Source organism: Pomacea canaliculata, linkage group LG3, assembly GCF_003073045.1.
Source record: "Pomacea canaliculata isolate SZHN2017 linkage group LG3, ASM307304v1, whole genome shotgun sequence".
Lineage (NCBI taxonomy): Eukaryota > Metazoa > Mollusca > Gastropoda > Architaenioglossa > Ampullariidae > Pomacea > Pomacea canaliculata.
This window is the reverse complement of record NC_037592.1, coordinates 8,126,892-8,150,057: the sequence shown is the minus strand read 5'-3', so window position 1 is coordinate 8,150,057 and position 23,166 is coordinate 8,126,892. Positions and strand designations below refer to the sequence as shown.

At 39.3% G+C, this 23,166-nt stretch overlaps 3 protein-coding genes and 1 long non-coding RNA gene across 7 annotated transcripts in view; 1 reads left to right on the top strand and 3 right to left on the bottom strand.

The window, feature by feature from the left end:
* Positions 1–23,166, bottom strand: part of LOC112558493 (proline-rich transmembrane protein 1-like) — a 32,486-nt gene that overhangs the window by 4,149 nt on the left and 5,171 nt on the right. Inside the window, exon 1 of one of the 2 annotated variants that reach the window (XM_025228958.1) lies at positions 502–606. The exons of the other annotated variant lie outside the window; for it this stretch is intronic. Within the exon in view, the coding sequence (XP_025084743.1) occupies positions 502–517 (16 nt within the window). The 5' untranslated portion in view covers positions 518–606. Of the gene's footprint in view, positions 1–501; positions 607–23,166 lie in introns of those variants that run through there. 2 annotated transcript variants of the gene reach the window in all.
* On the top strand, positions 1,448–4,065 carry LOC112558501. The gene is made up of 4 exons (XR_003098176.1): positions 1,448–1,731; positions 2,537–2,641; positions 3,639–3,740; positions 4,036–4,065. It is a non-coding gene; the product is annotated as an uncharacterized LOC112558501 (long non-coding RNA).
* On the bottom strand, positions 4,322–12,739 carry LOC112558495 (proline-rich transmembrane protein 1-like). Of its 3 annotated transcripts, none has more exons than XR_003098173.1 (4): positions 6,751–6,853; positions 6,538–6,663; positions 5,327–5,509; positions 4,322–4,935 (listed from the first exon to the last, which is right to left on the bottom strand). XR_003098173.1 is itself a non-coding variant. In XM_025228963.1 (4 exons), the coding sequence occupies exons 1-4, from the start codon at positions 12,622–12,624 to the stop codon at positions 4,762–4,764; spliced, it is 396 nt and encodes a 131-aa protein (XP_025084748.1). In that variant the 5' UTR covers positions 12,625–12,739; the 3' UTR covers positions 4,322–4,761. The 3 variants fall into 3 exon arrangements, 2 of the variants coding, with proteins under 2 accessions (XP_025084748.1, XP_025084749.1); XM_025228963.1 differs by lacking the exons at positions 5,327–5,509; positions 6,538–6,663; positions 6,751–6,853 and adding exons at positions 11,106–11,231; positions 11,320–11,399; positions 12,609–12,739; XM_025228964.1 differs by lacking the exons at positions 4,322–4,935; positions 5,327–5,509; positions 6,538–6,663; positions 6,751–6,853 and adding exons at positions 9,199–9,380; positions 11,106–11,231; positions 11,320–11,399; positions 12,609–12,739.
* On the bottom strand, positions 17,997–23,128 carry LOC112558496 (proline-rich transmembrane protein 1-like). Its single transcript, XM_025228965.1, has 4 exons — positions 22,467–23,128; positions 20,354–20,433; positions 20,140–20,265; positions 17,997–18,425 (listed from the first exon to the last, which is right to left on the bottom strand). The coding sequence occupies exons 1-4, from the start codon at positions 22,480–22,482 to the stop codon at positions 18,276–18,278; spliced, it is 372 nt and encodes a 123-aa protein (XP_025084750.1). The 5' UTR covers positions 22,483–23,128; the 3' UTR covers positions 17,997–18,275.

The following is a 23,166-nucleotide window of genomic DNA, read 5'->3' as shown; positions in this document are numbered from 1 at the left end:
AATTTGAGATTGTCGTCATTACAGACGCCCAGACAAGGTTGTGACATTCGGTTTTATCCAACTTAGTCGACTTAATAAGGTTTACACAGAGGATAACAATTACAAATAATTATAATAAAGCACACAAGATCATTTGGCTGCAAATCATGCATGTTATTATGGTGTTCTTTACAGCTGTTCAAAAGTATTTTAGAACAAGGAACATTCAAACAGACTTAGAACTTTTTTCTTTCCTCCTACTCAAACACTCCAAAACATCTTATCTTTTCCTCCATGTACCTGGAAAGTCCAGGCACTTAAACCCTTTGACGATTATTCGGAATCTTATGTACGGGAAGGAGACATGAGCAATCATGCAACTCCAGCCAAGTTTTTAAAAATTGGGAAATTTCAGAATTTAATCAAATTCTAAATCATTTGTTGTAACTTTAATTTACTTTCTATCAATTAAAAAAAAAGAAGTTTGATTCCTGTCCAGTAATTTTGAAGTAATTTATTTACCTTGTTTCGGGTCCATTTGACTGGCAAAGAAACCACAAAAAAACTTCAGTAAAGATCAGAGAACAGATCGAGATGCTGGTCGCAACTGTTGTCGGGTGTCTGTTACGGTCGGTACTTAAGTCTCAAGCCTCCTCACGGACTTCAACCAATCGCTGGTCGTGTAGCTCGCTGCTAAATTTAGCTCATGGATTTCCCTTCCATCTGCTCTCGCCTCCCAGTGCTCACCGGTTGTGACATGCTCTTTCCTTGGTGATGTTGCAATGTCCTCACCAGTCAGTTCAAACAGGATGATATGATAAGACCAAGTTCTCATATGGACGATTTCGGAAAATAATGTATACATATAACCTTCACCCCACTCAAATTGAAATGGTCTTAACGGAACGTGTGTTATCATGCACGCTTACTACAAAATGGTGGTCGAAACATATATTATTAGCAAATAAAACTGAGTTCAATCTTAGCTTTGACATCGTTTCTAGTGAATTTTTTTTTATAGAGAAAGCTACGAGTAATGCGGAAGTAGCAATTCACAGAAGACGATGGACTCCTTAAGTTGCAGTGTGGTATACGACGGCGGCATCAGCATCGCCTTTCACTTTTAGAGATCTTTAATTCCACAAAACAACAATATACAGCAGATACTTGATAATTACACTGTTCAGTATTCATCAATCTGCAGAACAGGTGTGTTATGTCTGTACTTCAACCACGCTGACCAAACAAAACCTGAAACACATAAGATGATAATTTTCTGCGCATATCTTTCCCTAACTACCAAACATCCAAAATTGGTGGCGTGGATATCTGTGTATAGACGTCCTCGAGCCTTTGTGTCCTAAACATTTCGCAACCTCGATCACAGGCAATACATCCTGTTTGAGAAATTTCAACACAGCTTGAAGAGGTCATCACGTCATCAAACTATCTTGATCGTCAACTTGCCCAAACATGAAAACAGAATACTTACAGAGTGTATTCAGATGTGAATTCTACACATGGCTAATCTACTACAACGTCTTTAAAATTTATGAAATCGTTAAATTTATTATCAACATATATAGCTATTTAGCTTTAGCTACCAAGATAATGTGGCTACAACAAACACTCGAGACACTGAAACAACGTGCGACCAACCGCTTCAACCACTGGCCTACAATGGTTGGTCGTCGACTTACGATCACGTTTGGTTACGACAAACCGGTGGTAAGCCGGCCATGGTAAATTGCCGTAAGTGTATTATGCTGGGTGATGATATTTTTATCATTTTTAAGCCATATGGTATTTTAGAAATATTTTCCTTGTTCCGTATTTTATTTTATAGGCTGGTAATGTTTATTATCATGTGTGGCGCAGGAATGGTGAGACCACGGAAATTATCGTGTTACCACCGTGGAAACACTCTCACATTCATTTTGCTTCCTTGCCAGTCGTGGCCATACATACCAGTCATAGTTGTGGTCGTAAAATCGAACGGTCGTAAGTCGACGACTACCTGTATGTTGAATATAGGTCTGAGGCTCCAACCTATTCATGCACACTCCCAGGCATGTTCACAACCCAAAACATTCAGCGGTCACGTGATCACACCCCACAGCGAGCAACAACGCCAGATGATCCTCAGTAAACAAGAGCACACGCGTGTTGATAATACAAACTAAATTTTATTGAACACATGTGAAAACTAATTTCAAAAAAGACTGTACGCGCGCGCGTATACACAAGCAATATTTGTGACCCGTTGTAGTTTTGAAGCGTTGTTTAGCTCTGGATGTTCACCTTGGCTCCCTATCAAGGACTTATAGCTTTATTTTTCGAGGGAGGGATTCAAACCAATTTTTCGCTTAGCGCCGAGTGTCAAGGTAGCGTTTATAACGTTTCCGAAGTTTCTACCTTCGTTGAACCTCTCAACCCCATATAGTTGTTCAAGTATTTCTAATTCCTGGATGTTCTTATGTTATATAATCTATGTTTCTCATTTTTCAAGGATCACATCTAAACATTAAAACACATACTTAATTGTTTTCTAATGCAGGTTCCCAATCTCCATACCTGAAAGGTCTTTCTTTTGTGTCCATCCCCTGCGACGTCCTTGGGGTGTGGAGGTAGGGGTAGGCAGCCACCCCCTACTTTCTTTTCGGTAAGTCACTGATGAACAGAAGCAGTCTTTCACGTTTCTCAATAATAATAATAACAACAACAACAATAGCAACAACACCAACGTGTGATTTATTTGGCGCATAGTCCAGCTTATGCAGAGCTCGAGACAAGTAGAAGACATGGACAGAATACCATCGAGGACAGAAGGAAAAACAACTATACGGACAAGTAGTAAAATGCAAACATAGAAAGCACAAATAGGACTCAGGAAACAAGCAGTAAGGATGGAGAGTGTCATAAATCTGATGAAGAAGACGAGCAGATGGACTTGTCAATTAATTATAATCACAACTATGCTGATTGGAGTAAGGAGTAATTAATGTTCTTGGAACACATGTTTTTAGTTCACGTTGAAAGGATTGGATGGTGGGTAGATTGCTGACATGAAAGGGAAGACAGTTTCACCAAAGAAGATACCCTTTGGTTCCAGTGTTTTGTAGCATGGTAATTAAAAGTCCCGCGACCATACGTGGTTGTTCTGGTGACAGGGATAGTGAGCCTACGTACTGCCATCAAACAAAGAGCGGAGTAATCTGGCTGGGATGTATTTGACACATAGATGATAAAAATTTCGCGAAAACTGAATGAGTTAAGCCTTTTTGATTGGCAAAAGCTAACATTTTTCCCGTTTTGTTGTTGTTTTGTGTGTACGTTCGGGTGTGGGTGTTATCCGTAACTTATAAACTCCATGTCAAAATTGCCCTCTGGGATATAAATAAAGTTTTATCTGAAAATTACTGATCTTAGCCTATAATTAAAAAAGGAACTAAACCAGCTTATACTAGAACAATCCTACAGTAAAATAAATGGAGCATTTTTACTATATAAGGTAAAAAAAAATCATCTAACACATAATCTACGCTTTTCGAATGTACTTACACGCACACGAATCTAAGCATTATTTTCTCTACATTTACAAATTTATTATTGTGTACAATAGTATTCAAGTCTACCTTACAATTTCCTTTTGTGCACAGCCGCAGTCCAAGAGACATGGATTGAGGAATGATTCGAAGGGTGATGACATCTAATGATGAGTGGAATTACAACAATGAGCTTGTCAAGTTAAAATTATGAATGTGAGCATTGTTTTATTGTTTGTGGATTTATTCAGTAGACCTCTTTACCTTACCTTTTGTACTAAAGATAAATTGGCTACTTTCAGATAGTATCTAAAACTTCTTAAACACACAAATGGCATTTAAAAATCTTTTTATTCGAGTCTTGTTCAAGTTCTTGTAATCTCACTAGGAATTAGTAGATTTATGAAAGCTTTAAGATATCGTCTATGTGAGGGGTTTGTTCTACATACATAGCAAAAATCAAAATATGTAAATACATTGTCATTGACTTTTTATTTCTTTTCTTCGACAGTGATTCCACCACTCATGGATTGATTTTTGGTGTCATATTTTTCTATCTTTTATGTAAATAAATTGTTTGATGTTATGTTATAAATAATTATTTCAAAAATAACTTCCATGCGGTAAAAAATTTTTGACTGTAATTTTTATGTAAATAATTTGATGAATGTTTGTTTTATGTTAAAAAAACAACTTTAATGCTTTAAATAATGTAAACTGTTAAAATAGTTTTTGTTGTAAATAATAAAATTGTTTAATGATATCTCTTGCCTACTATTTGTGTGTTGTGAGGAAACGAAGAGATTTTAAAAAGCTGTTGAATGTTTTCTTCATGGTGTGCCAGCCTGTGTACCAGTGTAGGTAGAAGTGTGAGATAGGGTGAGGGATGCAGCAAGAGGGGGGGGGGAGTGGGGAAATTGTTGGGCCTTTCGTGGGAAACGACCAATGTTCATGGGCGATTGGTGGGTATGCTATGGGGCTTTCGTGGAAAGGTTGGTGGGGCTTTCGTGGGGAAAAAAAGGGCCCCTCTTCAAAAACCCTCGAGGGCACCAACTTTCTCCCCACCAGGGTCCCATGAGTTCTTTCAGGCTGGGAAGGTGTAAAAAAAATGTGTGCGTCTTGCAAAAAAGTTTTTCTTCGCCAGCTGCCGGGTGTGCGACAGTCTTATGTCCGGTTCCTCAGCAACCACATGCTCATTCCAGGAACATGATTCCCGGTCTGAAAACCTCTGACGTCGTCAGTAACTTTTGTAGTAGTAACTACTTCTATTGGTGATCGAGAAAACAGCTGCGATGATGAATATGACGATTGAGACAATTCCACCGATGATGGAAAACAGGGACAAGCGACGAGACTCCTGGCTTAAGGTCTGAGCTCGTTGGATGTCCCCTGATTCTAAGGCTGTGCGGGACTGCACACAGAACACAAACAAATAAACATCTTGTATCATCCTACCTTCAGTCCAACCCCAACTTCTATCTTTGTTCTGTTTTACTTTAGCTAGGTTTCATGCTCTGAAGAGTTTTTGTTCCCTGTCACCCGCCCCATTGCACTCCCACCCTCCACTCCCACCTTGGTTAGCTGGTCACTACAGATGTGCCCTCGGATGGTGGGACTTTCGTATAATACATGCACTGAGAGACTAGCGTGGTGAAGTCAATATACAAGCAGAGGAAAAGTGTCCTACAAATGCCATTCAATGGAAATGAGATTTTTCCCTAACATTATTTATCACTGAAACGCATAAAACCCCAAAACAAACAAACCAGCAAGACATTTTTGCGCCCTAGTCGACTGCCTACTTCGTCTCATGGTCCAAATGGCACAGCTAGTTATTAGCTCTGCTGACTACCATTGATAGTAATGACGATAGTAATGACGATTACGATGCATCCAACGCCGATGCCAATCAGGGATAAGCGGCGAGACTCCCGGCTTAGGGTCTGAGCTAGTTCAACGGACCCTGTTGCTCGGGCTGTGCGGGCCTGCACATAGGACACACACAAGTAAATATCATGTATCATCCTCCCTTCAAACCCCAACTTCTTTCTTTTTCTGTTTTACAATAGCTAGGTGTCATGCACTGAAGAATGTTTGTTCTAGTGGTTTGACTCTATTTCTTACACCAGTATTATACATTATAACATAAACTACTTTAGTCCTTTTTCTCTTTGAATGACTGCCTGCTAAACTATTTCTCTCATTCACCCCTTTTCTATCTCACACACGCATCTCCCTCTATGCTCACAGTATAAAACTATCGGAATGTACAGAAATCTCTCTCTTTCTAGTCAAGCAGGTCATGCAGTTCAGCTGTGACTGGAACTGGGAAGCTATTATTATCATCATCATTATCATCATCATCGTCGTCGTCATCGTCGTCGTCGTCGTCGTCATTATGATTATTATTTTTTTTTTTATTACGACTACTACATCTCGCGAAAGTGGAGAGAATGTCTATTCAGTCCATGCTACAATATAAAGTTGCAGCGTATCTCGGCAACTCTTGTACCTGCAACTTGTTATCCTTGGTTGTCTGCTTTACCGTCGCATTCTGAACAAGCACATGATTTACTTCCCTTTCACTAGTAAGGGTAGGGGAAAGGGAGATGACTGGAAAAGGGCTGGAGTGATGAAAATAGTGATGTATCCGCACACCACGTATCGGAGGGACGTGATAAGTCTGAGCCCTCCTCTACGTTTACAAATGTTTTTATTAAAAATTGATCACCACGGTCGATCGAACTCATGAACCTATACATCCACACACGATCTGTGATCGCAGAGGACAGAGGATTATCGAATAAATATTTGTTTATTATCACCTTCTCCATGAGGTCGTTTCTAACTCATTATGTCGTTGCTATTTCAAGTTCATCGTATCGTCTATGAAAACAAAACCACATTTTAGTGGAGAGGTTTGATCACATATAATATGTTCTACTAATTTAGCGTGCGGTGGACCCGTACCAATCTCCTTAACAAAAATGATTATAGATACTTTGAGTCTCACCTCGGATGCCTTCATGATGGCAAAAAGACCGATCAGCCAACAGCAGAAGAATGTGGTGAAGACAGCCAAGCCCATGTTGTCTGGCACACTGTTCACCACTGGAGCGGAGGCTACTGGCTGAGTAACCTGTAAATAAATATTAAGATGAATACATCGACATAAACACCGAAAAATAAGCAAAATAATAAACAATAAAAAAGTGGGTTCGCTTACGATGACTGCAGAGTGGTCGTAGCTGTGGCCTTTCTGTGGTTGTACAGTGTACCCCGGTTGTGCATCGCTCCCCTCCTGGGGATATCCGGGCTGGTTCCCTGCTGCAAAGTCCGTGAAGACAACATCAACCCAACTGTTACTGATGGGTCAACAGGGGAAAGTCTCGTTCACAGTAATGCTAGAGCATCATGATAAGTTCACAGCAGTTTACACCGCTAGAAGATTAGTTAGAAATAGAAAAATGTCATAACAACTGGTAAAACAGTACAACTTATACGATCACTTTATTATAAAATTATTATATCATTATATAAACTCGCAATAATTGTTGCAGCTATATGAGAATGCAGCAAGTTGTGTAACAGATATAGCTACATCAGTAACACACAGTAATGTTACAGCTGCAGAATTACAGTGGGTCACTTCATTATAGTTCTAACTTTATTATTGTCGATATGTTGTTGTATATGCAGTGGAAAATAAGATGCAAGAGAACATAAAACAGGAGAGACAGGCTGACAGCTTAATTTTTCACAGGCTGTCCGTTTAGGGGAGTTTTAGGTTGTACCTATCTTCAGCAATATACATCGTTTCATTTTACAGAAAATGGGGCACTGGAGGTGTCTCTAATTTTATTAACATAAACGGAAATTAAAAACAGGAAATGTTTCACGCGTCAGACTTCGGATAGATGTTGAAGTAATTAAAGATATCATCTGGCTTGGGACAGGGTTTGTTATGACTTAGTCGACTTAATAAGATTTATTCAGATTATAACAACTACTTATAATTATAAGGAAGCACAGAAGAGCATCTGGCTGCAAATTATTCCTGTTATTATGGCGTTCTTTACAGCTGTTCAAAAAAAAGTATTTTAGAACAAGGAACTTATTCAAACAGGTTTATCAACTTTTTCTCTCCTCCTACTCAAACACTAAACATGCAAATAACGTACCAAATATCGCAACAAACAAAAGCCAACAAAATTAGGAAAAACTTCACAGCACTGCACAGCTTGATGGATTCTCGTGCAGTTATTTTACTAGTTGTAAAATATCATAGACCTAGGGTAGACGATCGTTCTTATCTTTTCCTCCAAGTACTAAGGTGCTCGGAAAGTACAGGCACTTAAACCCTTTGGCGATTATCTGGAATCTTATGTACGGGAAGGAGACATGAACAATTATGCAACTCCAGCCAAGTTTTTAAAAGTTGTGAAATGTCAGAATTAAATCAAATTGTGTCATTTGTTGTAACTTTAATTTACTCTCTATGAATTAAAAAAAAGAGGTTTGATTCCTGTCCAGTAATATTTGAAATAATTTATTTACCTTGTTTCGGGTCCATTTGACTGGCAAAGAAACCACAAAAAACTCCAGTAAAGATCAGGGATCAGATCGAGATGCTGTTCGCAACTGTTGTCGGGTGTCTGGGGTGGTCGGTACTTAAGTCTCAAACCTCCCCACGGACCTCAACCAATCGCTGGTCGTGTAGCTCGCTGCTAAATTTAGCTCACGGTTTTCCCTTGCACGCTGCGCGCGCCTCCCAGTGCTCACCGGTTGTGACATTTCCTTGGTAATGTTGTAATGTCCCTGCCAGACAGCTCAAAGAGGATGATATGATAACATCAAGTTCTCATATGGACGATTTCGGAAAATAATGTATACGTATAACCTTCACCCCACTCAAATCGAAATGGTCTCATCGATACGTGTGTAGAATCACGTGCACTTACTACAAAATGGTGGTCGAAACATTTATTATTAGCAAGTAAAACTGTGTTCAATCTTAGTTTTGGCATCGTTTCGAGTGAAGTTTTTAAAAGACAGAGCTGCGAGTGATGCGGATGTAACAATTCACAGAAGACGATGGACTCCTCAAGTTGCAGCGTGGTATACCACGGCGACATCAGCATTTCCTTTCACATTCAGAGATATTTATTTCCAGAAAACAAACTTGATAATTATTCTGTTCAGACTTCATCAATCTGCAGAAGAGGTGTGTTATGTCTGTACTTCAACCACGCTGACCATACAAAAACCTGAGCACCTACGACGATAATTTTCTGGATATCTTTCACTCGCCGAACTACCAAACCATCGAAACTTGGTGGCGTGGATGTCCTTGTATAGACATCCGCGAACCTTTGTATTCTCTGTCTAAAAGATCATCAACAACAAAGCAGTAAACAACAATTTCTTAAAAGCTCGTCTAATCCTTCATTTTAATCATTATTTTTCGTCTACATTGTCACAAAAGTCAATGGGTGTACAACAAAGCACACACGCACGTGCTCACGTGCATCATGTCTATCAGCTACAAAGTGCAAATAATGTGTGCGTCTTGCATTAAAGTCTTTCTTCGCCAGCTGCCGTGTGTGAGACAGTCTTATATCCGGTTCCTCAGCAACCACACGCTCTCTCCAGGAACAGGATTCCCGGTCGAAAAGCTGATGTCGTCAGTAACTATTGTAGTAGTTATTAATTACTGGTGACCATGGTGACAACTACGATGATGACAATGACGATTGAGACACATCCACCGGCGATGGAAAACAGGGACAAGCGGCGAGAGTCCTGGCTTAAGGTCTGAGCTCGTTGGAAGTCCCCTGATGCTAAGGCAGTGCGGGACTGCACACAGAACACAAACAAATAAACATCTTGTATCATCCTCCCTTCACCCCAACCCAACTTCTATCTTTTTTCTGTTTTACGATAGCTAGGTTTCATGAACTGAAGAGTGTTTTTGAGTGGTTTGACTATTTCTTACACTTCAGTATTTTAAATTATAACACAAACTACTTTAGTCCTTTTTCTCTTTGAATGACTTCCTGCTAAACTATCTCTCTCGTTTCACCCCTTTTCTATCTCACATCTCTCTCACACACACCCATCTCCGTCTATGCTCACAGTATAAAACTATCGGAATGTACAGACATCTCTCTCTCTAGTCAACCAGGTCATGCAGTTCAGCTGTGACTGGAACTGGGAAGTAGTAGTAGTAGTATTAGTAGTAGTAGTAATAATAATAATAATACTCGCGAAACTGGAGAGAAAGTCTGTTCAGTCCATGCATGCAATGTATATTATTATCATCATTATCATCATCATCATCATCGTCGTCATCGTCGTCGTCGTCGTCGTCATTATGATTATTATTTTTATTACGACTACTACTATTATTATTATTACTACTACTACATCTCGCGAAACTGGAGAGAAAGTCTATTCAGTACATGTTACAATGTAAAGTTGCAGAGTATCTCGGCAACCCTTGTACCTGCAACTTCTTATCCTTGGTTGTCTGCTTTACCCGTCGCATTCTGAACAAGCACATGATTTACTTCCCTTTCACTAGTAAGGGTAGGGGAAAGGGAGATGACTGGAAAAAGGCTGGAGTGATGAAAATAGTGATGTATCCGCACTCCACGTATCGGAGGGACGTGAGAAGTCTGAACCCTCCTCGACGTTTGCTCATGTTTTATTAAAAAATGATCACCTCGGTTGATCGAACTCATGAACCTATATATCCGCACACGATCTGTGATTTAAGGGGACTGATGATTATCGAATAAATATTTTTTATTGGCACCTTCCCCATGAGGTCGTTTCTGACTCAGTTTGTCGTTGTTATTTCATCGTATCGTCTATGAAAACAAAACTACGTTTTAGTCGAGAGGTTTGATCACAGATAAAATCAGTTTATTATCATGTTAGTTATTTGTCACTACTCAGGCTCAGTACGAGCTCAGAGTTAAACTTTGAGCTATTTAATAAACTAACGCATTATTTAAAAAGACATTCAAACAGTGCTGCGACATTAGTTTTTTTCACCTTGAGCTTTGCTTGTGTTTACAGTGATTTTTGCTTAAGATAGCTATCACTGATAAGCTTTAACTTCTTTTTCGAATCTTCTACGTCATGAAAAAATTTAAAGACTTTCCTTCCGGTTACCTCTCTCTACATTTTTTTCTCCAGCATGACCACACATCAACTCAATTGTCGCTATTCAGTCGTTTGATCTACAGTTAGCGGAGTTCTCGCCCAATGCGCATTACCTGGCATCCTGGTGGTTTTTTTTTTTTTTGTTTGCTTGTTTTTTTTTAAAATAAAAATTCAAGAACTTCTCATTGGAGAGTGTTTTGTGGTCCCGTTATGACACAGTCATTCAAAAATGAATTTCAGATGGTAATGATCTTTGCCTGAGAAGCATTTTTCTCCTCTGTGCTCACTGCCCTTCAGTACGAGTAGGTATAGCATTAGAAATGAATATATAAAATGTTCTATTAATTTAGGTTGCGGAGGGCCCGTACCAATCTCCTTAACAAAAATGATTATAGATATTTTGGCTCTCACCTCGGATGCCTTCATGATGGCAAAAAGTCCGATCGGCCAACAGCAGCAGAGTGTGGTGAAGATAGCCAAGCCCATGTTGTCTGGCACACTGTGAACAACTGGAACGGCGGCTACTGGTTGAGTAACCTGTAAATAAATATTAAGGTGAATACATCGACATAAAAACCGAAAAATAAGCAAAATAATAAACAATAAAAAAAGTGGGTTTGCTTACGATGACTGTAGAGTGGTTGTAGCTGTAGCCTTGCTGTGGTTGTACAGCGTACCTCTGCTGGGGATATCCGGGCTGGTTACCTGTTGTAAACAACATCACCCCAACTGTTACTGATGAGTCAACAGGGAAAGTCTCGTTGACAGTAATGCTAAAGCATCATGATAAGTTCACAGCAGTTTACACCGCTAGAGGATTAGTTAGAAGTAGAGAAATGTCACAACAACTGGTACAACTACAGTACAACTTATACTCTCACAGTATATGAACTGGCAATAATTGTTGCAGCTGTATGAGAATGCATCAAGTTGTGTAACAGATATAGCTACATCAGTAACACACAGTAATTGTTACTACTGCAGAATTACAGTAATTCACTTCATTATAGTTCTAACGATGTGATGATCTATATACTGTCGTCGTATACGCAATGGAAAATAAGATGCAAGAGAACATAGAACAGGAGGGAGGAGAGACAGGCTGACAGCTTAATTTTTCACAGGCTGTCCGTTTAGGGGAGTTTTAGGTTGTACCTATCTTCAGCAATATACATCGTTTCATTTTACAGAAAATGGGGCACTGGAGGTGTCTCTAATTTTATTAACATAAACGGAAATTAAAAACAGGAAATGTTTCACGCGTCAGACTTCGGATAGATGTTGAAGTAATTAAAGATATCATCTGGCTTGGGACAGGGTTTGTTATGACTTAGTCGACTTAATAAGATTTATTCAGATTATAACAACTACTTATAATTATAAGGAAGCACAGAAGAGCATCTGGCTGCAAATTATTCCTGTTATTATGGCGTTCTTTACAGCTGTTCAAAAGTATTTTAGAACAAGGAACTTATTCAAACAGGTTTATCAACTTTTTCTCTCCTCCTACTCAAACACTAAACATGCAAATAACGTACCAAATATCGCAACAAACAAAAGCCAACAAAATTAGGAAAAACTTCACAGCACTGCACAGCTTGATGGATTCTCGTGCAGTTATTTTACTAGTTGTAAAATATCATAGACCTAGGGTAGACGATCGTTCTTATCTTTTCCTCCAAGTACTAAGGTGCTCGGAAAGTACAGGCACTTAAACCCTTTGGCGATTATCTGGAATCTTATGTACGGGAAGGAGACATGAACAATTATGCAACTCCAGCCAAGTTTTTAAAAGTTGTGAAATGTCAGAATTAAATCAAATTGTGTCATTTGTTGTAACTTTAATTTACTCTCTATGAATTAAAAAAAAGAGGTTTGATTCCTGTCCAGTAATATTTGAAATAATTTATTTACCTTGTTTCGGGTCCATTTGACTGGCAAAGAAACCACAAAAAACTCCAGTAAAGATCAGGGATCAGATCGAGATGCTGTTCGCAACTGTTGTCGGGTGTCTGGGGTGGTCTGTACTTAAGTCTCAAACCTCCCCACGGACCTCAACCAATCGCTGGTCGTGTAGCTCGCTGCTAAATTTAGCTCACGGTTTTCCCTTGCACGCTGCGCGCCTCCCAGTGCTCACCGTTGTGACATTTCCTTGGTAATGTTGTAATGTCCCTGCCAGACAGCTCAAAGAGGATGATATGATAACATCAAGTTCTCATATGGACGATTTCGGAAAATAATGTATACGTATAACCTTCACCCCACTCAAATCGAAATGGTCTCATCGATACGTGTGTAGAATCACGTGCACTTACTACAAAATGGTGGTCGAAACATTTATTATTAGCAAGTAAAACTGTGTTCAATCTTAGTTTTGGCATCGTTTCGAGTGAAGTTTTTTAAAAGACAGAGCTGCGAGTGATGCGGATGTAACAATTCACAGAAGACGATGGACTCCTCAAGTTGCAGCGTGGTATACCACGGCGACATCAGCATTTCCTTTCACATTCAGAGATATTTATTTCCAGAAAACAAACTTGATAATTATTCTGTTCAGACTTCATCAATCTGCAGAAGAGGTGTGTTATGTCTGTACTTCAACCACGCTGACCATACAAAAACCTGAGCACCTACGACGATAATTTTCTGGATATCTTTCACTCGCCGAACTACCAAACCATCGAAACTTGGTGGCGTGGATGTCCTTGTATAGACATCCGCGAACCTTTGTATTCTCTGTCTAAAAGATCATCAACAACAAAGCAGTAAACAACAATTTCTTAAAAGCTCGTCTAATCCTTCATTTTAATCATTATTTTTCGTCTACATTGTCACAAAAGTCAATGGGTGTACAACAAAGCACACACGCACGTGCTCACGTGCATCATGTCTATCAGCTACAAAGTGCAAATAATGTGTGCGTCTTGCATTAAAGTCTTTCTTCGCCAGCTGCCGTGTGTGAGACAGTCTTATATCCGGTTCCTCAGCAACCACACGCTCTCTCCAGGAACAGGATTCCCGTCCGAAAAGCTGATGTCGTCAGTAACTATTGTAGTAGTTATTAATTACTGGTGACCATGGTGACAACTACGATGATGACAATGACGATTGAGACACATCCACCGGCGATGGAAAAACAGGACAAGCGGCGAGAGTCCTGGCTTAAGGTCTGAGCTCGTTGGAAGTCCCCTGATGCTAAGGCAGTGCGGGACTGCACACAGAACACAAACAAATAAACATCTTGTATCATCCTCCCTTCACCCCAACCCAACTTCTATCTTTTTTCTGTTTTACGATAGCTAGGTTTCATGAACTGAAGAGTGTTTTTGAGTGGTTTGACTATTTCTTACACTTCAGTATTTTAAATTATAACACAAACTACTTTAGTCCTTTTTCTCTTTGAATGACTTCCTGCTAAACTATCTCTCTCGTTTCACCCCTTTTCTATCTCACATCTCTCTCACACACACCCATCTCCGTCTATGCTCACAGTATAAAACTATCGGAATGTACAGACATCTCTCTCTCTAGTCAACCAGGTCATGCAGTTCAGCTGTGACTGGAACTGGGAAGTAGTAGTAGTAGTATTAGTAGTAGTAATAATAATAATAATACTCGCGAAACTGGAGAGAAAGTCTGTTCAGTCCATGCATGCAATGTATATTATTATCATCATTATCATCATCATCATCATCGTCGTCATCGTCGTCGTCGTCGTCGTCATTATGATTATTATTTTTATTACGACTACTACTATTATTATTATTACTACTACTACATCTCGCGAAACTGGAGAGAAAGTCTATTCAGTACATGTTACAATGTAAAGTTGCAGAGTATCTCGGCAACCCTTGTACCTGCAACTTCTTATCCTTGGTTGTCTGCTTTACCCGTCGCATTCTGAACAAGCACATGATTTACTTCCCTTTCACTAGTAAGGGTAGGGGAAAGGGAGATGACTGGAAAAAGGCTGGAGTGATGAAAATAGTGATGTATCCGCACTCCACGTATCGGAGGGACGTGAGAAGTCTGAACCCTCCTCGACGTTTGCTCATGTTTTTATTAAAAAATGATCACCTCGGTTGATCGAACTCATGAACCTATATATCCGCACACGATCTGTGATTTAAGGGGACTGATGATTATCGAATAAATATTTTTTTATTGGCACCTTCCCCATGAGGTCGTTTCTGACTCAGTTTGTCGTTGTTATTTCATCGTATCGTCTATGAAAACAAAACTACGTTTTAGTCGAGAGGTTTGATCACAGATAAAATCAGTTTATTATCATGTTAGTTATTTGTCACTACTCAGGCTCAGTACGAGCTCAGAGTTAAACTTTGAGCTATTTAATAAACTAACGCATTATTTAAAAAGACATTCAAACAGTGCTGCGACATTAGTTTTTTTCACCTTGAGCTTTGCTTGTGTTTACAGTGATTTTTGCTTAAGATAGCTATCACTGATAAGCTTTAACTTCTTTTTCGAATCTTCTACGTCATGAAAAAATTTAAAGACTTTCCTTCCGGTTACCTCTCTCTACATTTTTTTCTCCAGCATGACCACACATCAACTCAATTGTCGCTATTCAGTCGTTTGATCTACAGTTAGCGGAGTTCTCGCCCAATGCGCATTACCTGGCATCCTGGTGGTTTTTTTTTTTTTTGTTTGCTTGTTTTTTTTTAAAATAAAAATTCAAGAACTTCTCATTGGAGAGTGTTTTGTGGTCCCGTTATGACACAGTCATTCAAAAATGAATTTCAGATGGTAATGATCTTTGCCTGAGAAGCATTTTTCTCCTCTGTGCTCACTGCCCTTCAGTACGAGTAGGTATAGCATTAGAAATGAATATATAAAATGTTCTATTAATTTAGGTTGCGGAGGGCCGTACCAATCTCCTTAACAAAAATGATTATAGATATTTTGGCTCTCACCTCGGATGCCTTCATGATGGCAAAAAGTCCGATCGGCCAACAGCAGCAGAGTGTGGTGAAGATAGCCAAGCCATGTTGTCTGGCACACTGTGAACAAACTGGAACGGCGGCTACTGTTGAGTAACCTGTAAATAAATATTAAGGTGAATACATCGACATAAAAACCGAAAAATAAGCAAAATAATAAACAATAAAAAAGTGGGTTTGCTTACGATGACTGTAGAGTGGTTGTAGCTGTAGCCTTGCTGTGGTTGTACAGCGTACCTCTGCTGGGGATATCCGGGCTGGTTACCTGTTGTAAACAACATCACCCCAACTGTTACTGATGAGTCAACAGGGAAAGTCTCGTTGACAGTAATGCTAAAGCATCATGATAAGTTCACAGCAGTTTACACCGCTAGAGGATTAGTTAGAAGTAGAGAAATGTCACAACAACTGGTACAACTACAGTACAACTTATACTCTCACAGTATATGAACTGCAATAATTGTTGCAGCTGTATGAGAATGCATCAAGTTGTGTAACAGATATAGCTACATCAGTAACACACAGTAATTGTTACTACTGCAGAATTACAGTAATTCACTTCATTATAGTTCTAACGATGTGATGATCTATATACTGTCGTCGTATACGCAATGGAAAATAAGATGCAAGAGAACATAGAACAGGAGGGAGGAGAGACAGGCTGACAGCTTAATTTTTCACAGGCTGTCCGTTTAGGGGAGTTTTAGGTTGTACCTATCTTCAGCAATATACATCGTTTCATTTTACAGAAAATGGGGCACTGGAGGTGTCTCTAATTTTATTAACATAAACGGAAATTAAAAACAGGAAATGTTTCACGCGTCAGACTTCGGATAATGTTGAAGTAATTAAAGATATCATCTGGCTTGGGACAGGGTTTGTTATGACTTAGTCGACTTAATAAGATTTATTCAGATTATAACAACTACTTATAATTATAAGGAAGCACAGAAGAGCATCTGGCTGCAAATTATTCCTGTTATTATGGCGTTCTTTACAGCTGTTCAAAAGTATTTTAGAACAAGGAACTTATTCAAACAGGTTTATCAACTTTTTCTCTCCTCCTACTCAAACACTAAACATGCAAATAACGTACCAAATATCGCAACAAACAAAAGCCAACAAAATTAGGAAAACTTCACAGCACTGCACAGCTTGATGGATTCTCGTGCAGTTATTTTACTAGTTGTAAAATATCATAGACCTAGGGTAGACGATCGTTCTTATCTTTTCCTCCAAGTACTAAGGTGCTCGGAAAGTACAGGCACTTAAACCTTTGGCGATTATCTGGAATCTTATGTACGGGAAGGAGACATGAACAATTATGCAACTCCAGCCAAGTTTTTAAAAGTTGTGAAATGTCAGAATTAAATCAAATTGTGTCATTTGTTGTAACTTTAATTTACTCTCTATGAATTAAAAAAAAGAGGTTTGATTCCTGTCCAGTAATATTTGAAATAATTTATTTACCTTGTTTCGGGTCCATTTGACTGGCAAAGAAACCACAAAAAACTCCAGTAAAGATCAGGGATCAGATCGAGATGCTGTTCGCAACTGTTGTCGGGTGTCTGGGGTGGTCTGTACTTAAGTCTCAAACCTCCCCACGGACCTCAACCAATCGCTGGTCGTGTAGCTCGCTGCTAAATTTAGCTCACGGTTTTCCCTTGCACGCTGCGCGCGCCTCCCAGTGCTCACCGGTTGTGACATTTCCTTGGTAATGTTGTAATGTCCCTGCCAGACAGCTCAAAGAGGATGATATGATAACATCAAGTTCTCATATGGACGATTTCGGAAAATAATGTATACGTATAACCTTCACCCCACTCAAATCGAAATGGTCTCATCGATACGTGTGTAGAATCACGTGCACTTACTACAAAATGGTGGTCGAAACATTTATTATTAGCAAGTAAAACTGTGTTCAATCTTAGTTTTGGCATCGTTTCGAGTGAAGTTTTTAAAAGACAGAGCTGCGAGTGATGCGGATGTAACAATTCACAGAAGACGATGGACTCCTCAAGTTGCAGCGTGGTATACCACGGCGACATCAGCATTTCCTTTCACATTCAGAGATATTTATTTCCAGAAAACAAACTTGATAATTATTCTGTTCAGACTTCATCAATCTGCAGAAGAGGTGTGTTATGTCTGTACTTCAACCACGCTGACCATACAAAAACCTGAGCACCTACGACGATAATTTTCTGGATATCTTTCACTCGCCGAACTACCAAACCATCGAAACTTGGTGGCGTGGATGTCCTTGTATAGACATCCGCGAACCTTTGTATTCTCTGTCTAAAAGATCATCAACAACAAAGCAGTAAACAACAATTTCTTAAAAGCTCGTCTAATCCTTCATTTTAATCATTATTTTTCGTCTACATTGTCACAAAAGTCAATGGGTGTACAACAAAGCACACACGCACGTGCTCACGTGCATCATGTCTATCAGCTACAAAGTGCAAATAATGTGTGCGTCTTGCATTAAAGTCTTTCTTCGCCAGCTGCCGTGTGTGAGACAGTCTTATATCCGGTTCCTCAGCAACCACACGCTCTCTCCAGGAACAGGATTCCCGGTCCGAAAAGCTGATGTCGTCAGTAACTATTGTAGTAGTTATTAATTACTGGTGACCATGGTGACAACTACGATGATGACAATGACGATTGAGACACATCCACCGGCGATGGAAAACAGGGACAAGCGGCGAGAGTCCTGGCTTAAGGTCTGAGCTCGTTGGAAGTCCCCTGATGCTAAGGCAGTGCGGGACTGCACACAGAACACAAACAAATAAACATCTTGTATCATCCTCCCTTCACCCCAACCCAACTTCTATCTTTTTTCTGTTTTACGATAGCTAGGTTTCATGAACTGAAGAGTGTTTTTGAGTGGTTTGACTATTTCTTACACTTCAGTATTTTAAATTTATAACAAACTACTTTAGTCCTTTTTCTCTTTGAATGACTTCCTGCTAAACTATCTCTCTCGTTTCACCCCTTTTCTATCTCACATCTCTCTCACACACACCCATCTCCGTCTATGCTCACAGTATAAAACTATCGGAATGTACAGACATCTCTCTCTCTAGTCAACCAGGTCATGCAGTTCAGCTGTGACTGGAACTGGAAGTAGTAGTAGTAGTATTAGTAGTAGTAGTAATAATAATAATAATACTCGCGAAACTGGAGAGAAAGTCTGTTCAGTCCATGCATGCATGTATATTATTATCATCATTATCATCATCATCATCATCGTCGTCATCGTCGTCGTCGTCGTCGTCATTATGATTATTATTTTTATTACGACTACTACTATTATTATTATTACTACTACTACATCTCGCGAAACTGGAGAGAAAGTCTATTCAGTACATGTTACAATGTAAAGTTGCAGAGTATCTCGGCAACCCTTGTACCTGCAACTTCTCTTATCCTTGGTTGTCTGCTTTACCCGTCGCATTCTGAACAAGCACATGATTACTTCCCTTTCACTAGTAAGGGTAGGGAAAGGGAGATGACTGGAAAAAGGCTGGAGTGATGAAAATAGTGATGTATCCGCACTCCACGTATCGGAGGACGTGAGAAGTCTGAACCTCCTCGACGTTTGCTCATGTTTTTATTAAAAAATGATCACCTCGGTTGATCGAACTCATGAACCTATATATCCGCACACGATCTGTGATTTAAGGGACTGATGATTATCGAATAAATATTTTTTTATTGGCACCTTCCCCATGAGGTCGTTTCTGACTCAGTTTGTCGTTGTTATTTCATCGTATCGTCTATGAAAACAAAACTACGTTTTAGTCGAGAGGTTTGATCACAGATAAAATCAGTTTATTATCATGTTAGTTATTTGTCACTACTCAGGCTCAGTACGAGCTCAGAGTTAAACTTTGAGCTATTTAATAAACTAACGCATTATTTAAAAAGACATTCAAACAGTGCTGCGACATTAGTTTTTTTCACCTTGAGCTTTGCTTGTGTTTACAGTGATTTTGCTTAAGATAGCTATCACTGATAAGCTTTAACTTCTTTTTCGAATCTTCTACGTCATGAAAAAATTTAAAGACTTTCCTTCCGGTTACTCTCTCTACATTTTTTTCTCCAGCATGACCACACATCAACTCAATTGTCGCTATTCAGTCGTTTGATCTACAGTTAGCGGAGTTCTCGCCAATGCGCATTACCTGGCATCCTGGTGGTTTTTTTTTTTTTGTTTGCTTGTTTTTTTTTAAAATAAAAATTCAAGAACTTCTCATTGAGAGTGTTTTGTGGTCCCGTTATGACACAGTCATTCAAAAATGAATTTCAGATGTAATGATCTTTGCCTGAGAAGCATTTTTCTCCTCTGTGCTCACTGCCCTTCAGTACGAGTAGTATAGCATTAGAAATGAATATATAAAATGTTCTATTAATTTAGGTTGCGGAGGGCCCGTACCAATCTCCTTAACAAAAATGATTATAGATATTTTGGCTCTCACCTCGGATGCCTTCATGATGGCAAAAAGTCCGATCGGCCAACAGCAGCAGAGTGTGGTGAAGATAGCCAAGCCCATGTGGTCTGGCACACTGTGAACAACTGGAACGGCGGCTACTGGTTGAGTAACCTGTAAATAAATATTAAGGTGAATACATCGACATAAAAACCGAAAAATAAGCAAAATAATAAACAATAAAAAAAGTGGGTTTGCTTACGATGACTGTAGAGTGGTTGTAGCTGTAGCCTTGCTGTGGTTGTACAGCGTACCTCTGCTGGGGATATCCGGGCTGGTTACCTGTTGTAAACAACATCACCCCAACTGTTACTGATGAGTCAACAGGGAAAGTCTCGTTGACAGTAATGCTAAAGCATCATGATAAGTTCACAGCAGTTTACACCGCTAGAGGATTAGTTAGAAGTAGAGAAATGTCACAACAACTGGTACAACTACAGTACAACTTATACTCTCACAGTATATGAACTGGCAATAATTGTTGCAGCTGTATGAGAATGCATCAAGTTGTGTAACAGATATAGCTACATCAGTAACACACAGTAATTGTTACTACTGCAGAATTACAGTAATTCACTTCATTATAGTTCTAACGATGTGATGATCTATATACTGTCGTCGTATACGCAATGGAAAATAAGATGCAAGAGAACATAGAACAGGAGGGAGGAGAGACAGGCTGACAGCTTAATTTTTCAAGGGCTGTCCGTTTAGGGGAATTTTCGGTTGTACTCATCTTGGATGATATACATCGTTTCATTTTACAGAAGATGGGCACTCGAGGTGTCTCTGATTTCATAAACACAAAGGACACACAGTCGGGACGTATGGGTATCGCATGAGTGTTTCAAGTGAATCTCAATTGAGATAATATATGGAACCTCTTACAAATTTATTTATTTATTTATTTCTCTGCATAGCATGTTTCTTAAAATGTCAAGCTTTAGTACAATTGCGAACTTGGTACAATCAACAGTCTTGTTGAAAAAAGAAAATTCGTCGATTTAGTTCGCGAACTTGCTTTCGCTTCTCGTCAGCTCAGTTGTGAGTCATTGAGCGTGTGACCACCACCCGTGATTAAACGAGGTGGGCACCTACAGGCTTTATCGAACATGACCTGGAATGGATACAGGGTCTGTCTTTATCAAACATGGCCCAGCACTTGCGACATTCGTTCATGTCAGCGCCCTGGGGATTTATTTGTTTCCAGGGTTGTCCGTGTGGGTGCGTGCGTGTACACTGTACTGCATGTTATCTTGTGAGAGTCAGGCCTCGGTGCGTCCTTTCGCCAGACCTCAACAATTTCAGTATGCTCAGGTACAATCCTGTTTTCCTGTACTTGTTACTTTCAATCTTTCATTTGAAATCTGTCCTGCAGATGGCCTGCAAACTGTAAAAACTGAGCCCGCCAGCCTTTGAATAAAAAGAATTTTGAAGGTGTGCACCAGTAGTGAAGGGGACGAGAAGAGAGAGTGACAATGTGGCTGGGGAGAGAGAATGGAATCAGAAATATAGACGGAGGAAAAACTGGAAACGAGCTAGTAATCGAAGGCCTAATGGCTAGACCACTGAAACAGTATTCACAAGAAGTCCATAGTTTGATTTTTGACAGTTCTTTACATACAGATTGTCTTAAAATGACATTTACTCCACTGACTTGCAATAAATCGTAAAACTGTCTATAAAGAATTATTGCTGTAGAACATTTGTTGGGATTGTGGAGGAGAAAAAAAGCTCTGATTAATGGTGTTTGCTCAAACATTCGTTGCAGGAATCGACGCCGATGAAAATATTGGAGAAAACCGATCATCTAAAATTTTAGACTGTCGTCGTTACAGACACCTAGGCAAGGTTGTGACATTCGGTTTTATCCAACTTAGTCGACTTAATAAGATTTACTCAGAGGATAACAACTACAAATAATTATAATAAAGCACATAAGATCATTTGGCTGCAAATCATGCATGTTATTATGGTGTTCTTTACAGCTGTTCAAAAGTATTTTAGAACAAGGAACATTCAAACAGACTTAGAACTTTTTTCTTTCCTCCTACTCAAACACTCCAAAACATCTTATCTTTTCCTCCATGTACCTGGAAAGTCCAGGCACTTAAACCCTTTGACGATTATTCGGAATCTTACGTACGGGAAGGAGACATGAACAATCATGCAACTCCAGCCACGTTTTTAAAAGTTGTGAAATTTCAGAATTTAATCAAATTCTAAATCATTTGTTGTAACTTTAATTTACTCTCTATGAATTAAAAAAATGAGGTTTGATTCCTGTCCAGTAATATTTGAATTAATTTATTTACCTTGTTTCGGGTCCATTTGACTGGCAAAGAAACCACAAGAATATGCAGTAAAGATCAGGGATCAGATCGATATGCTGGTCGCAACTGTTGATCGTTGCTGTATTTAGCTCACGGATTTCCCTTCCATGCTGCGCGCGCCTCCCAGTGCTCACCGGTTGTGACATACTCTTTCCTTGGTGATGTTATAATGTCCCCACCAGTCAGTTCAAACAGGATGATATGATAAGACCAAGTTCTCATATGGACGATTTCGGAAAATAATGTATACATAAAACCTTCACCCCACTCAAATTGAAATGGTCTTAACGGAGGTGTATATGGTATCATGCACGCTTACTACAAAATGGTGGTCGAAACATATATTATTAGATAATAAAACTGAGTTCAATCTTAGCTTTGACATCGTTTCTAGTGAATTTTTTTTAGCGAGAAAGCTATGAGTGATGCGGAATTAACAATTCACAGAAGACGATGGACTCCTCAAGTTGCAGCGTGGTATACCACGGCGGCATCAGCATCTCCTTTCACTTTTAGAGATCTTTATTTCCACAAAACAGCAATATACAGCAGATACTTGATAATTATACTGTTCAGTATTCATCAATCTGCAGAACAGGTGTGTTATGTCTGTACTTCAACCACGCTGACCAAACAAAACCTGAAGCACATAAGATGATAATTTTCTTTCCCTAACTACCAA

Excerpts from the sequence above, each read along its gene's own strand:
- LOC112558495 (XM_025228963.1), bottom strand. Across the intron at positions 11,232-11,319 it reads ACAACCACTCTACAGTCATC|GTTACTCAACCAGTAGCCGC; the intron begins GTAAGCAAACCC and ends ATTTATTTACAG. Across the intron at positions 4,936-11,105 it reads CCATCATGAAGGCATCCGAG|TCCCGCACAGCCTTAGAATC; the intron begins GTGAGAGCCAAA and ends TTCTGTGTGCAG.
- LOC112558496 (XM_025228965.1), bottom strand. Across the intron at positions 20,266-20,353 it reads ACAACCACTCTACAGTCATC|GTTACTCAACCAGTAGCCGC; the intron begins GTAAGCAAACCC and ends ATTTATTTACAG. Across the intron at positions 18,426-20,139 it reads CCATCATGAAGGCATCCGAG|TCCCGCACTGCCTTAGCATC; the intron begins GTGAGAGCCAAA and ends TTCTGTGTGCAG.